This window comes from Neofelis nebulosa, chromosome 1 (assembly GCF_028018385.1).
Source record: "Neofelis nebulosa isolate mNeoNeb1 chromosome 1, mNeoNeb1.pri, whole genome shotgun sequence".
Classification (NCBI taxonomy): domain Eukaryota; kingdom Metazoa; phylum Chordata; class Mammalia; order Carnivora; family Felidae; genus Neofelis; species Neofelis nebulosa.
Window position 1 is genome coordinate 36400953 of NC_080782.1, and position 12665 is coordinate 36413617.

The 12665-nt window shown below is 38.8% G+C and overlaps 1 protein-coding gene and 1 long non-coding RNA gene across 6 annotated transcripts in view; one reads left to right on the forward strand and one right to left on the reverse strand.

The window, feature by feature from the left end:
* LOC131505580 (uncharacterized) overlaps positions 1–2102 on the reverse strand; it is an 80070-nt gene extending 77968 nt beyond the window's left edge. For all 5 annotated transcript variants that reach the window (XR_009258475.1, XR_009258473.1, XR_009258468.1 and 2 more), the window contains exon 1: positions 1975–2102. This is a non-coding gene — a long non-coding RNA (uncharacterized LOC131505580). The remainder of the gene's footprint in view (positions 1–1974) is intronic.
* MRPS30 (mitochondrial ribosomal protein S30) lies at positions 2031–9523 on the forward strand. Its single transcript, XM_058719304.1, has 5 exons — positions 2031–2677; positions 4269–4414; positions 5151–5256; positions 6988–7164; positions 9156–9523. The coding sequence occupies exons 1-5, from the start codon at positions 2092–2094 to the stop codon at positions 9443–9445; spliced, it is 1305 nt and encodes a 434-aa protein (XP_058575287.1). The 5' UTR covers positions 2031–2091; the 3' UTR covers positions 9446–9523.
* Positions 9524–12665: the final 3142 nt, after the last annotated feature.

Sequence of the window (12665 nt, forward strand, 5' to 3'; positions counted from 1 at the left end):
CTGCTGGAATCCTCTTTCCCTAGATACTAGCATGAATCACTCCTTCACTTCCTTCAGGCTTTCACTCCAGTGTTTTCTTTTCCATGAGCATTACTCTTGACTACATACTTTAAATTGCAAACCCTCTCCCTGCAGACTGCATTGATGAGCCTTACTTCCCCTGCTCTGTTTTTTTTCCCATAACGTTTACTTCCTTTTAACAAATCATATCATTTACTCATTTTTTATATTGTATTGTGTGTCTCCTTCTGTTAGAGTACAAGCTTTTGTCTGTTTGGTTCACTGAGTATCCCAAGCACTTTGTACACTGCCTACCACATAAAATACATTAAATAATTATTCATTAAATACAACTGACAGACAGGCAGATAACCTGGATTTTAGTCCCGATGCTGCCCCTACCATGCTGTATGACTTGCCCTTTATATCTCTTTCTTTGTGTGTAATATAAGAACTTTGGATCATACTGGAAAGAAAGCCTACTTCTTTCCAAATGATCCTGACTGGATTCTTTCTCACTAGTATGCTCTTTTGTTTATACTTATGTGGTCCTGCCCCAGCCTTCAGTAAGCATGCTCTTTCCTTTCCCAGAGCCTCCCTCCTTGGTTCATAATGTTGACAATCAGCAAATATGGGATAATTAAAATTATTTTGATTCACAAACCAAAAAAGTACAAAAGCAATTTCTGAAAATACTGTTCTTACAGTGTTAATTGGTCTCTAGTTCTGTTTTCTAATCCTAAAATCTATGTTGGAATAGTACGAAACTACCTACAACTGTTGAGCTAGGATTTCTATGATATATTCTCTAAAAATATATTTATGATTTCTTCACACAAAGAAGGGTCACTTTGGGTAATACTGAACATGTTGCTTTTACCTTTTAAATACTGAAAAAAGTTTAAAGATCTTAACTCTCTTATGTCCTCCTTTTGGTATATTAATGTCAAGATATTTGAGAATTCTGCTAGCAACTTCTCACAGAAGATATTATTGTAATGAATTTAAAGTATATGTTTCTAAATGTCAGTTTAATAGACCTGCAACTTCATAGTTAAGTTGTACCATCACTTCTTATGCAAAGGTATACATAGGTCACAACTTCCTTTTAGCAACAAAATGTTTGGTTTTCAGTACCCTCAAGAATTATTGCAATAAATGCAAACAAACATGATTCCAGTTCCTAGTTGTAATGGAGAGTGAGTCCATAAACTAGATTGCCTGAAATAAGCTAAACTTTTTAGTGATTTAGGTGACATTTTCAGCTGGTATTTAGTGATGACCTACAACGCACAGGTATTGATTGCTGAGGATTAAAAAAATAAAAGTTCCTTTCTTCAAGGAGCTCACAGATTAGTAGGAATCAACTCATGTTGAAATAATGAGTTTTAACACAAAGCAAAATTTGAACATAACTCCTTAGTGGTTTTTTTTATTATTTCCTTCCTTTTTTTTTTTCCAGTTAAAGCCAAGTAAAAGTATATTCCCCGTTTTGAAAAATCAGGGGAATTAAAACAAGCCAATTATCTACATATCAATTAGCATAGAGACATGGAATTATTTTCTCAAAGGTTAGTAATAGTCATTTATAAGTGCTGCTTGCATCGTTTAAAAAATAACGTATTATCAATAAAACATTTTAGAACAATATTTTTAACAAATTTCAACGCTAAGAACTAAAACAGCACAGAGGTGGATGTGCCACACAAAATGCAGACTAGTAAATGTAACCAAGGGCTAGAGGTTACGGTGGAGAACGTTCCTAAATGGTTTCCTGCAGGAGGTTTGTGCCGTGGTGGGAAGAGCAACCTAGGTGGCGGCAATTCCTTCTTAAAAGTCTCGCTCTTCCCAGCCAGGCCGGTGGAAAACCTACTGGCACACAAGTTCTGCCTTCGGTCTACAAACACTGCTGGACACTGGAAACTAAGTTGGAGGAGTGATATGATTGGCTAAGAAATGAATGACGCAACGTACCTCAGGCCCTCTGAGAATCGGCCTCCTTCTCAAATCCCGCTTTCCATTGGTCCTTACGGCAAAGAGGGCAGGGACATTTGCTGAAATTAACCTCTGGGTTGCAAACCCCGAGCAAAGATGGCGGCGGCCAGGTGTTGCAGGCTAGCCCTCCGCGGGTCGCGGCTGTCATTGCACACTGCGGCCGAGGCCGCTGTCGCGGCTCCAGAAGTGACCGGCGCAGTTGTCGCGGCAACCCCCGTCGCTCGCTACCCGCCGATTGTGGCCTCTCTGACTGCCAAAAGCAAGGCGGCACGGCAGCGGCGAGTGGAGCGGTGGCAGGCGACGGTGCACGCGGCCGAGTCGGTGGACGAGAAGCTGCGAATCCTCACCAAGATGCAGTTCATGAAGTACGTGGTTTATCCGCAGACCTTCGCGCTGAACGCTGACCGCTGGTATCAGGGCTTCACCAAGACAGTGTTCCTGTCGGGACTCCCGCCGCCGCCCGCCGAGCCCGCCGAGCCATCGCCCACCCTGGACCTGGAGGCCCTGCGCGCCGCCGCGTGTGACTGCCTCCTGCAGGAGCACTTCTACCTACGGCGCAAGCGGCGCGCGCCCCTCTACCAGGACCGCGAGGCCATCGCCTCGCCCTTCCTGGATCAGCTGGTGGCGGCCCTCCTGGGCCTGCTCAGCGCACACAACCCTGCTCTGGCCACCGCCGCCCTCGGTGAGCCTTGGGGCCGCCACGTCGGGCGAGGGTGGTGGGAGCTGTTCATGTCTTTCTCTCTGCGTTGTCATTTTTTTTTTTCCTAGTCCTTTCTTGCCATGCTGGGCGCCACCAGGTTTAATAGTACTGAACTAGCAGTCTGGAGACTGGGTGGGTTCTCGGGCCGGTGCTGCCACCTACTAGCTGCACAACCTTGCACGCCTCCAGTCCTTGGCTCTGCTTTGTGAAGATCCAGCCAAACGGAAGAGCAGTGTTGGTTAGGAAAAGGGGCTCTTAGAGGGGGGACAGACCTGGAGTTGGCTTTTGGCTCTTCCACCAAAACGTCCCGTGACTTTATGTCAATTCACTTCCTCATAGAATTGTGAACATTAAAGGTGATAGGGTGATAGGGATTAAAATACCTGACATTTACTAAGTACTTACTGTGTACCAGGCCCGGTTCTAAATTGTATATGTGCCAACCAATTTAATCCTCACAATAACCGTTTATGGCAGGTAGCATTGTTTTATAAATGGGAGAAAAACAGCCTGAGGTACAAAAAGGTAAAATGAACCTCGTCGAGAGCCTCTAGCTGGTAGATTGGAGTTCAGGATTCAAACCTAGCCATTTTGGGCTCCCAGGAAACAGTCAGCAACTTTTATGAACTGCTTAGTGCAGACTTGAAAAATAATTAATGGATAGTCTTAAAAGTCAGTGCTTCTGATGTCCTCTTTATTTTATATCTACCGCCTAGTAGGTGTCTTAATAAATACCTGTTGGATTAATGTTATTATTGTAAGTGTAGATGTGTGTTCAGCTGAGTTTTGTAGCGTGCGTGCTACTTTACTTCACTCGCAGTTGGGAAAGAAGTAGTCTTGAGCGAAGCCTCACCGATTTTGACTCCTGATTGTTGGCCTAGGGAAACTTGCTTGACTTTGTCAAGACCCAAATTCCTCTTCTATAAAATGGAGGTGATGACAACCATACATACCTTTGAGAGTTACTGTGAAGATGGAATTAGTAATTTTTTAAATTTAATTTTTATATAAAATTTTTTTTAACATTGACTTATTTTTGAGAGAGAGGCAGAGCGTGAGTAGGGGAAGAGCCTAGAGAGAGGGCGACACAGAATCCCAAGCCAGCTCCAGGCTCTGAGCTATCAGCAGAGAGCCCGATATGGGCTGGAACCATGAGCTGAGCTGTGAAATCATGACCTGAAGCGAAGTCGGATGCTTAACCGACTGAGCCACCCAGGCGACCCTTGAATTAGTAATTCTTAAGACAGCTCTGACTACTAAAAAAACTTACTTTTTTTCATGAGTGATATTCCTGTTGGTCTTACTTTCGTTGTTTATTCTTAACTGAGAAACCTCTTTCATTACAGTGTTTAGTGTGTGATGCATCGCACAAGTAGACAATAAGTGTTTGAGCTTAAGTCCTGATCATTGAAGTTAAATCATCCTATAAGCCAGACTCTATCTTACATCAGAGTAATTTTTGATATATTTTTCACTTACACAATTATTCTTGAGTTCTGTATTGCTGGTATTTTAATAATAACCAAATTTATCTAAATGACGAGATAAGAAAATTTTGAATATCTCTTGATAGATTGTAAACGCCCAGTTCACTTTTACTGGTTGTGTGGTGAAGAAATTATTCCTAGTGGTCATCGGAAAGGTCGAGTTGATGCTCTGCGATACCAAATAAATGATAAACCACACAACCAGATTCGAATGTCCAAACAACTCCCAGAGGTAAGGGTTTGTTGCATTATATATCTACTGACATCTGGTGAGGAAATGTCGTAGGCAGCCTAGGTAATGGGCTTAGTAGGATAAAAAGTTTTGGATGGGTCCCTTTTGAGTTTTTTGCAAGTACATCTCATCTGAAATTCTTTTTTAGCTTTTTAACCTGTTATGGAATGTCTAGTCCTTAAAGGTCAAATAATCATAAGATTAAGGCATCAGTTTTCAAGACCATACTTTTTCTTACTATAAAAACAGAAACAATTGAAAATAGTTTATGATTGAAATTTATAATAGATTACACTGCCTAATCATCAATCAAGGCATTTTTATAATTATAACCTGGTCATTTTATATATTACAGCTCTTTTGGAGAAAATAAGTATATTTTGAATGTTGTCTTTGCGTCTGTATCAGAAGTTGGCACATTTTTTTGGTAAAGGTCCAGACAGTAAATATTTTAGGCTTTGGGGGCCATAAGTCTGTGTTGCAACTATTCATCTTAGTTCTTATACTGTAAAAGCAGCTATGGACCATATGTTAATGAATGTGTGTGACTATGTTGCAGTAAAACTTTGTCAAGTAGGTGGCTGGCTGGATTTGGCCCACTTGGTGGTGTTACCAAATCATTTTGTAAAAAAAAAAAAAAAAAATCTCATTTTAAGAGTTTTAAATCTATTAGGAATGTGAGTAAAATGTGTACATACTAGTGTTTCTGTGAACTCACTTATGACTTTCCTTTAAGTTTGTGCCGCTGGATTATTCTGTACCTGTCGAAATCCCTGTGATGAATTGTAAGCCAGACAAACTTCCATTATTCAAACGACAATATGAAAATACCATATTTATTGGTAAGTTTCCCTCCTTTTTTTAAATTTTTCTTTTTTTAATGTTTATTTATTTTTGAGAGAGACAGAGACGGAATGAGAGTGGGTTGGGGCAGAGAGAGAGGGAAACACAGAAACTGAAGCAGGCTCCAGGCTCTGAGCTGTCAGCACAGAGCCTGACATGGGGCTTGAACTCACCAGCTGTGAGATCGTGACCTGAGCCAAAGCCGGACACTCAGCCGACTGAGCCACCCAGGCGCCCTGATAAGTTTCCCTTTGGAAATATTGTGCCATCAGTGTGTCCAAAGGATCCCATGCAAATTTACATAATTCTTGACGACCAAGAGGTTTCAGATAGTTTACAAAGAGGTATAATCCGTAATCTCAGGTTGTTGCAATATGCATGAAAATTGAGAAGAAAATATTCTTTCAGCTCACCATTTAAAATTTTACTTGTTTCTACTTAATTAGCAGTACTTTAAAAAATAGCTACATGTATTAGGCTTTGTTGATTTATTGTGTAAAAAAAGTAATTTGTATTTTTTCAAAAGTAAACCGGTATAGAATCAGACTTGAGGCAGTGATTGTTTTTTTTTCTTCTTTTTTTTTTTTTATAAAAGCCTTCTGTTAGTACCACACACTGTGATAACCATTAAGAATATAAAAGTTAATAAGTCCTGATACCTGTCCTTGTGCAGCTTGTACTTTTGCTGTCTTTTTGTCTATTAATTCCTAGTCGATTTGATGGTTTTAAGAAACCACTTTATACTAGTCTTCCAGACCTGCTCCCTCTGGGTCATTATGGTCTTAGAGTGAATTATGGGAACTGTTGGTTGAAAAGACTACTACTGGGGCGCCTGGGTGGCGCAGTCGGTTAAGCGTCCGACTTCAGCCAGGTCACGATCTCGCGGTCCGTGAGTTCGAGCCCCGCGTCAGGCTCTGGGCTGATGGCTCGGAGCCTGGAGCCTGTTTCCGGTTCTGTGTCTCCCTCTCTCTCTGCCCCTCCCCCGTTCATGCTCTGTCTCTCTCTGTCCCAAAAATAAATAAAAAACGTTGAAAAGACTACTACTAAACTCAAGAATATCAGCATTTTATGAAATATTGGCTATTCTTTTCCCTATTTGAAATAAATAATAAACGTTCCCAATTGTGTATTTTGAATAGTGATCACATGATGTGTAGAGGAGAAGGGTGGGTTTGAAGCAAAGACTAACGACGTGTTGCACATGTTCACATGTACATTTCATCTGAAATGTTTTTATTTTGGGGCGCCTGGGTGGCTCAGTCGGTTAAACATCTGACTTCAGCTCAGGTCATGATCTCGCAGTTCGTGAGTTCAAGCCCCGCGTCGGGCTCTGCGTTGACAGCTCGGAGCCTGGAGCCTGCTTCTGATTCTGTGTCTCCCTCTCTCTCTGCTCTTCCCCCTCTCATGCTCTCTCCCTTGTTCAAAAATAAATAAACATTAAAAAAAAAAATTTTTTTAAAAATGAAATGTTGGGGCGCCTGGGTGGCGCAGTCGGTTAAGCGTCCGACTTCAGCCAGGTCACGATCTCATGGTCCATGAGTTCGAGCCCCGCGTCAGGCTCTGGGCTGATGGCTCAGAGCCTGGAGCCTGTTTCCGATTCTGTGTCTCCCTCTCTCTCTGTCCCTCCCCCGTTCATGCTCTGTCTCTCTCTGTCCCAAAAATAAATAAACGTTGAAAAAAAAAATTAAAAAAAAAAAAAAAAAATGAAATGTTTTTATTTTGCTCTTCAGGCTCAAAGACAGCAGATCCATACTGTTATGGTCATACCCAGTTTCATCTGTTACCTGACAAATTAAAAAGGGAAAGGCTTTTGAAACAAAACTGTGCTGATCAGATAGAAGTTGTTTTTAGAGCCAATGCTATCGCAAGTCTTTTTGCTTGGACTGGAGCACAAGCTATGTATCAAGGTAAAACTAATTTTATGCCATTGCCGTTCTTGGAAGATTTCTGTGACATTTTAAGAATTTACCAGTTTAAATTGTTTTCTTTGGGTTAAGATGTAGGTTGAATCTTATCACGTTGAGAACTTTGGTTGCGGTTTTGCAGTTTCAACAAAATACAGTTGTTTTAAAATTCATAATTAAATATTTAACATTTGCAGTTGGCAAGTGGCATTTAGATAGTTATTTTGATCTTTCACTTTGACCAGTTTTGTATGAATGAATTTTATTCTGATGTTCTCAAGCATGTGAATAACTATAACCAACCAAGTCAACTTTGTAGATGATAGCAGCTTTCTGAAGCCGGAAAAGGAAAGTGCTTTGGTGGATTAAATTTCAGATTAAATTACGACTCTCCTATGTAATATCTTTGAGGGCTATATCCAGGATGTGGTGGATTAAGAGGTTGTTTATTCATTCAGTAAATAGTGAATGCATGGTTTTTATGAACCAAGCACTGTTGGCCTTGGAGATAACAGTGTTGAATTGAGGTGGGCAGATCTTGCTGTCCAGGAGCCTATAGTGAGAAGAGTAAAGGATAATAAACATGTAATACTTTTAGCTAGTGGTAATACTATGGAGGAAAAGTACTACATAAGGGATAGAATGATTTATGGGGTGCAGATGGGATATGGAACAGAATCTATTTAAATGGAGTAATTCATGAGAGGTCTCCAAAAAATGACATTTGATCAAAGACCTGACTGTTGAGGAGCTACCTAAGCATAAACTTGGGGGAAAGACACTTTCAGGCAAAAGGAATACAACTAAAAGTCTCTGAGGTAGGAACAGAGTTGAAGTATTTAAAGAACAATGAAGAAAGGGAGGGGGAGGATGATGGAGGAAGAGATAGAGGAAGCCAGCAACCATATCACTTAGGACTTTGAGAGCCCAATGTGAAGCATGGGCTTTATTACAAAACCCGAAGTGATAAACTGTAATATGTAACCAACCAGATTAATCCTATATGAGTTCCCAGGAGGAATTTTAATACTGATTTAATTATTTCCAAGCTCACTTTTTTCCATATCTATCTATCTAGATAGATAGATAGATATGTAAATATGTATAATTTATTGTAATTTTTTACTCACAATTGTTGACTTAAATGGAGAGAATGAGAATAGGATTGGACAGAAGCAGAAACAAAGGAATCTTTCTCAAAGATAGATTAGAGTGGCACTGTTTATGCATTAAAGATAAAGTGCTTCTTTTTTCCTGTAATTAATTACAAAACTAACAATATTATTCATTGGCTATCTTCATTAAGGCTGATAGAAGCTATGTATGAAGAAATAATACTACTGCTTGGCCCTGGCACTAAGTACTAAAACCAGTCAGTCTAGAACAAGAAGCAGCCAGCAAATTTGAGTAGTAAAGGCTTCAAAGGCCTCCTGGAACCTTATGACACAAGATACACAAGACAAAATGACGGCACCTCATAAAACCAAATTTGAAATATGTCAGGGAAGATACAGAATTTGTCTAAGGACATGATTGAAGTCCTTAGAAAGTCTGAAGGTATGTTTTTTAGGTTTGGTGAAGTAAAGGGCCATAATGGTTACTGGATGGCAGGTGCTGCTGGTGCTGGGAACACGGGAATGTATTTGAAGTCAGTAATGATGCACGTGGTTAGTACCAGATACAGGGGACATCGGCATAGATCGAGCTTGCTGCTTATTTTAGGTGAAGTGAGTTAAGGTTGAAAGCTGTTGAAGGCCCAAGTTGTTGAGAATGTGTCCTGAGTTTGGAGATGTTAGAAGGGAGGAAATAATTTTTGATGCAGAAATAGAATATAGGATTAGAATGGAGAAGATGAGGAAGACTTCAAGATCTTCAGGAATTTGGTAGATAAAATATCTAGGTTTCAGGTGGTATTTTTGATCCCTCTAATGTGTATATTTGGTTTTGGTAAAATATATTCTATGTGTAAATTTCAGTGTAACTTTTTTCTCTAGGATTCTGGAGTGAAGCAGATGTTACTCGACCTTTTGTCTCTCAGGGAGTGATCACAGATGGAAAATACTTCTCCTTTTTCTGCTACCAGTTAAATACTTTGGCACTGACCACACAAGCTGATCAAAATAACCCTCGTAAAAATATATGTTGGGGAACACAAAGTAAGCCTCTTTATGAAACCATCGAAGATAATAATGTGAAAGGTTTTAATGATGATGTCCTACTTCAGATAGTTCACTTTCTACTGAACAGACCAAAAGAAGATAAATCACAGGTGTTGGAAAACTAAGAAGAAATCATTGATTCAGGACTTTGGGAATACTTAAATTTCACTGGAGGAAAAATAAAAAGAATTTTAATGACGAGACCTGTAACTGTCAATTGCATTATTTTGAGACAAATATTTCATATGTTAACCTGTGATTAGACCTCTCATTCTGCTCAGAGTACACACTGAAAGATTCCATTTGAAATATAGTATGTTGATTTTAAGGTGATTTTATTCATATATGACTAACTGATGAGACTGAGCTGTCTTCAATATGTGGTATTAATTACATGTTATTTTGAAAGTATTTTAAGGGCAGTAACTCAAAAGCTTGAGTGTGTAGATGTGTTATAGTTTTCTTTTTTGTTTTTATTTTTTTCATTAATAACATGATAGTTTCAGAGTCCTACTCAAACTGAACAGTATTTTGCAAGGTAGGAAACTGAGGCCCAGGGGAGTTAAGTGAATTCTCCACAATTTCACAGATGGTTAATAATATAGCTGGTGAAATATGTGGAATTTAGGTTCTTAGCACTAAGAAGTAATGTTAATATATTTCTGTTTATGTAATTTGCTCCATCCCAAAGATTATGTTTCAAAATCAGTTGTCAGTTGATAAAATTGTTAACCTTGTTGAGAATTAAGATTCATTTGAAACATTTTAGTGAGGAAAAAAGAATTACCTTTGTATAGTCATGCTGCTTTTTATTTTATATAACCTCCTGTTATGAATATTTAAAAAACCCCATTATGTACTGTAGTCATATGAAAATCTCTGTTCCCACCCTCCCTCCCTCCTCCTTTCCTCCCTTCATTCTTCCTTCCTTCCTTCCTTCCTTCCTTCCTTCCTTCCTTCCTTCCTTCCTTCCTTCCTTCCTTCCTTCTTTCCTTCCCTCCTCCTTTCCTCCCTCTCACCCTCCCTCTCTTGTTATCTTTCTTTCAAGATGGAGACCACAGTTACATTGATAGATTCCTCAGCCGGAAGCCTGGGGATTATTTGCCGCAAATGATTGCTAAACTAAAGGAATAACATTTGAACAATGGCATTCAATTCAGCCAAGAGCTTGCTTTGCAAGGCAGTGTGCTATGTTCCATCTTCAGCACATTAGTTTCAGTTTACCCAGAAAGCCATGTAATTACACACCACCATTTGTTTATTTAAGCAGTTTCCAAACCTTGGAATACTGTTCTCTACCCGGGGTCCTGTCTGTTCAACCTGTCTATTGCATTTCCATTTACCCCTGATGGAAAAATGCAGATGTGTAGAGAGAAGCGACCTTACCAAGCTCCAAGTACAATGACACCTTTCTTAATCTTAGCTTTCACTTTCTAACTCTGTACCTTGAGCAATTTGAGTTGCCATCCTTTATTTCTGCAAAACAAAATTATCTTCCAAAGTTTAAGGATTAAATGAGCTAGTGCAAACTAAAGTGCCTTTAAAATCCTATGTAATTAAGATATGTTGGATTCAGTAGAAATGCCGTTGCATTCCCTAAACTGATTATATTTAATTCATGTTTCATTTTCATCCTTTGAATACTTCTACCTCTGTAGTAGCACCTGTTTCATTCTCTTGTAATGATATTTCTCATGACAAATGGAGAACATAACATAAATACATACATACATACCTATGTGTATAGGTCAGGACTTCACATAGCACTTAACTATATTCTAGAGCGTGGACTCGATATTTTACATGCTAGCTCGTTTAATCATCACAAACATTCCATGAGCTAGAAACTATTCCCATTTTGCAGATGAGTTAAGAAGGCACAGGGAGCCTAATAACTTCGATCGTACAACTAGAATATGGCAGGGTTGAAATCTGAGACCTGGTGCTCAGACTCCAGAACCTACTCATCACCACTCTGGTATATATTCTTCAGCAATACACCGTAGACATCAGTGGTGCAGTTGTATAACAGTGGCATAAATTTAGATAAAGGATAGATTAATTCTGACTAATATGAATCCTGGAAATGTGTGTTAGCACAAGTGGCATTTAAATTGGTTCTTGATAGACGGCATTTTCCAAAAACAGGGACAGTCAGTGAGTGGATGGAGCTGTGAGTGAAGATGGAAAGCTTCAGGACGTACTTGGGGAATAGGTAGTAGCTTGATTTATGCAAGTTGGATGTGGCCTAAAAGCAGTTGGGGAAAACAAAAATTATTTATCAAGAAAAAAAGTCTTAACAGGTCTCAGACTTCTGCATAGCTCTGAACATTAGGAAACAATGCAGCAATGTTACAGACTTCCAGAGGAAAGTCACAGCAGAAGAAATCTAGGACCAGCCTAGATCTAGATAATGCAGAACAATTGAAAAAAATGTCGGAACACCCACGTCACTTACAAAATAAGTTTATGAAAATGTACTGCAATTGATGAGCAAATGATACTAGGGATCAACGAAGGAGAATCGAAATGAATATAATGAGTACACAAGGTCATATCAGACAAAATAAAGCATAAGGCAGAGTTAGCAGTATTAATTTCAAACAATTCAAGGCAAAAACAATTTCCAGTATTAAAAGGTCGTTATATGTTGCAACTTGTAATCAGTATATGAAATGTTAATGTAAATCTTAAGCTGTAGTAACTAAAAATAAGGAATAATTAGTAAAGCTGACTTAAAATTTGGTAACTTAGAAAAAAAAACAGATTTTTAAAAATGTGATAGAACTTGTATACAAAACCATTGATTAGATTATAGAAAGTCTCGGGAAATTTAAAAGTCAGCATTATATAGGCCATGAACTCTATTCACACCACAATACATCTAAAGATATTAATACAGTTTTTAACCAGGAGCATGTAATCATTGGGAAATAAAAGTGTATCCCTAAATAACTATAGAGTTGCTATTAACTTGCCTGGACAGAATATTCAATATATAATCAAACACTCCCAGAGCTATGTCACAATCTAAAAATGAAAGCTGTCTTACTTCCCTTTCCTTTTTTAGTCAGATATTTTTATATAATCTAGATATTTGTACGTTTTCTGTGCTTAACTAATTTCTTTGACCAAGAGAGCATTATATTAATGTAAAAATATAACTCTAACTAGACTACAATGTAGTAGAGTGCATATAAAGCTAGCGGGATAAAGTTATTCTGAACACGTTTACTCCTGGATACATGATGCTGCAGGAAGCAACCACTAACTAAACATAACCGTCTTCCCTCTGCAGTCGTCAACTGCCTTTGCTTTAATACCCCAAGAAAAATTATATTCATA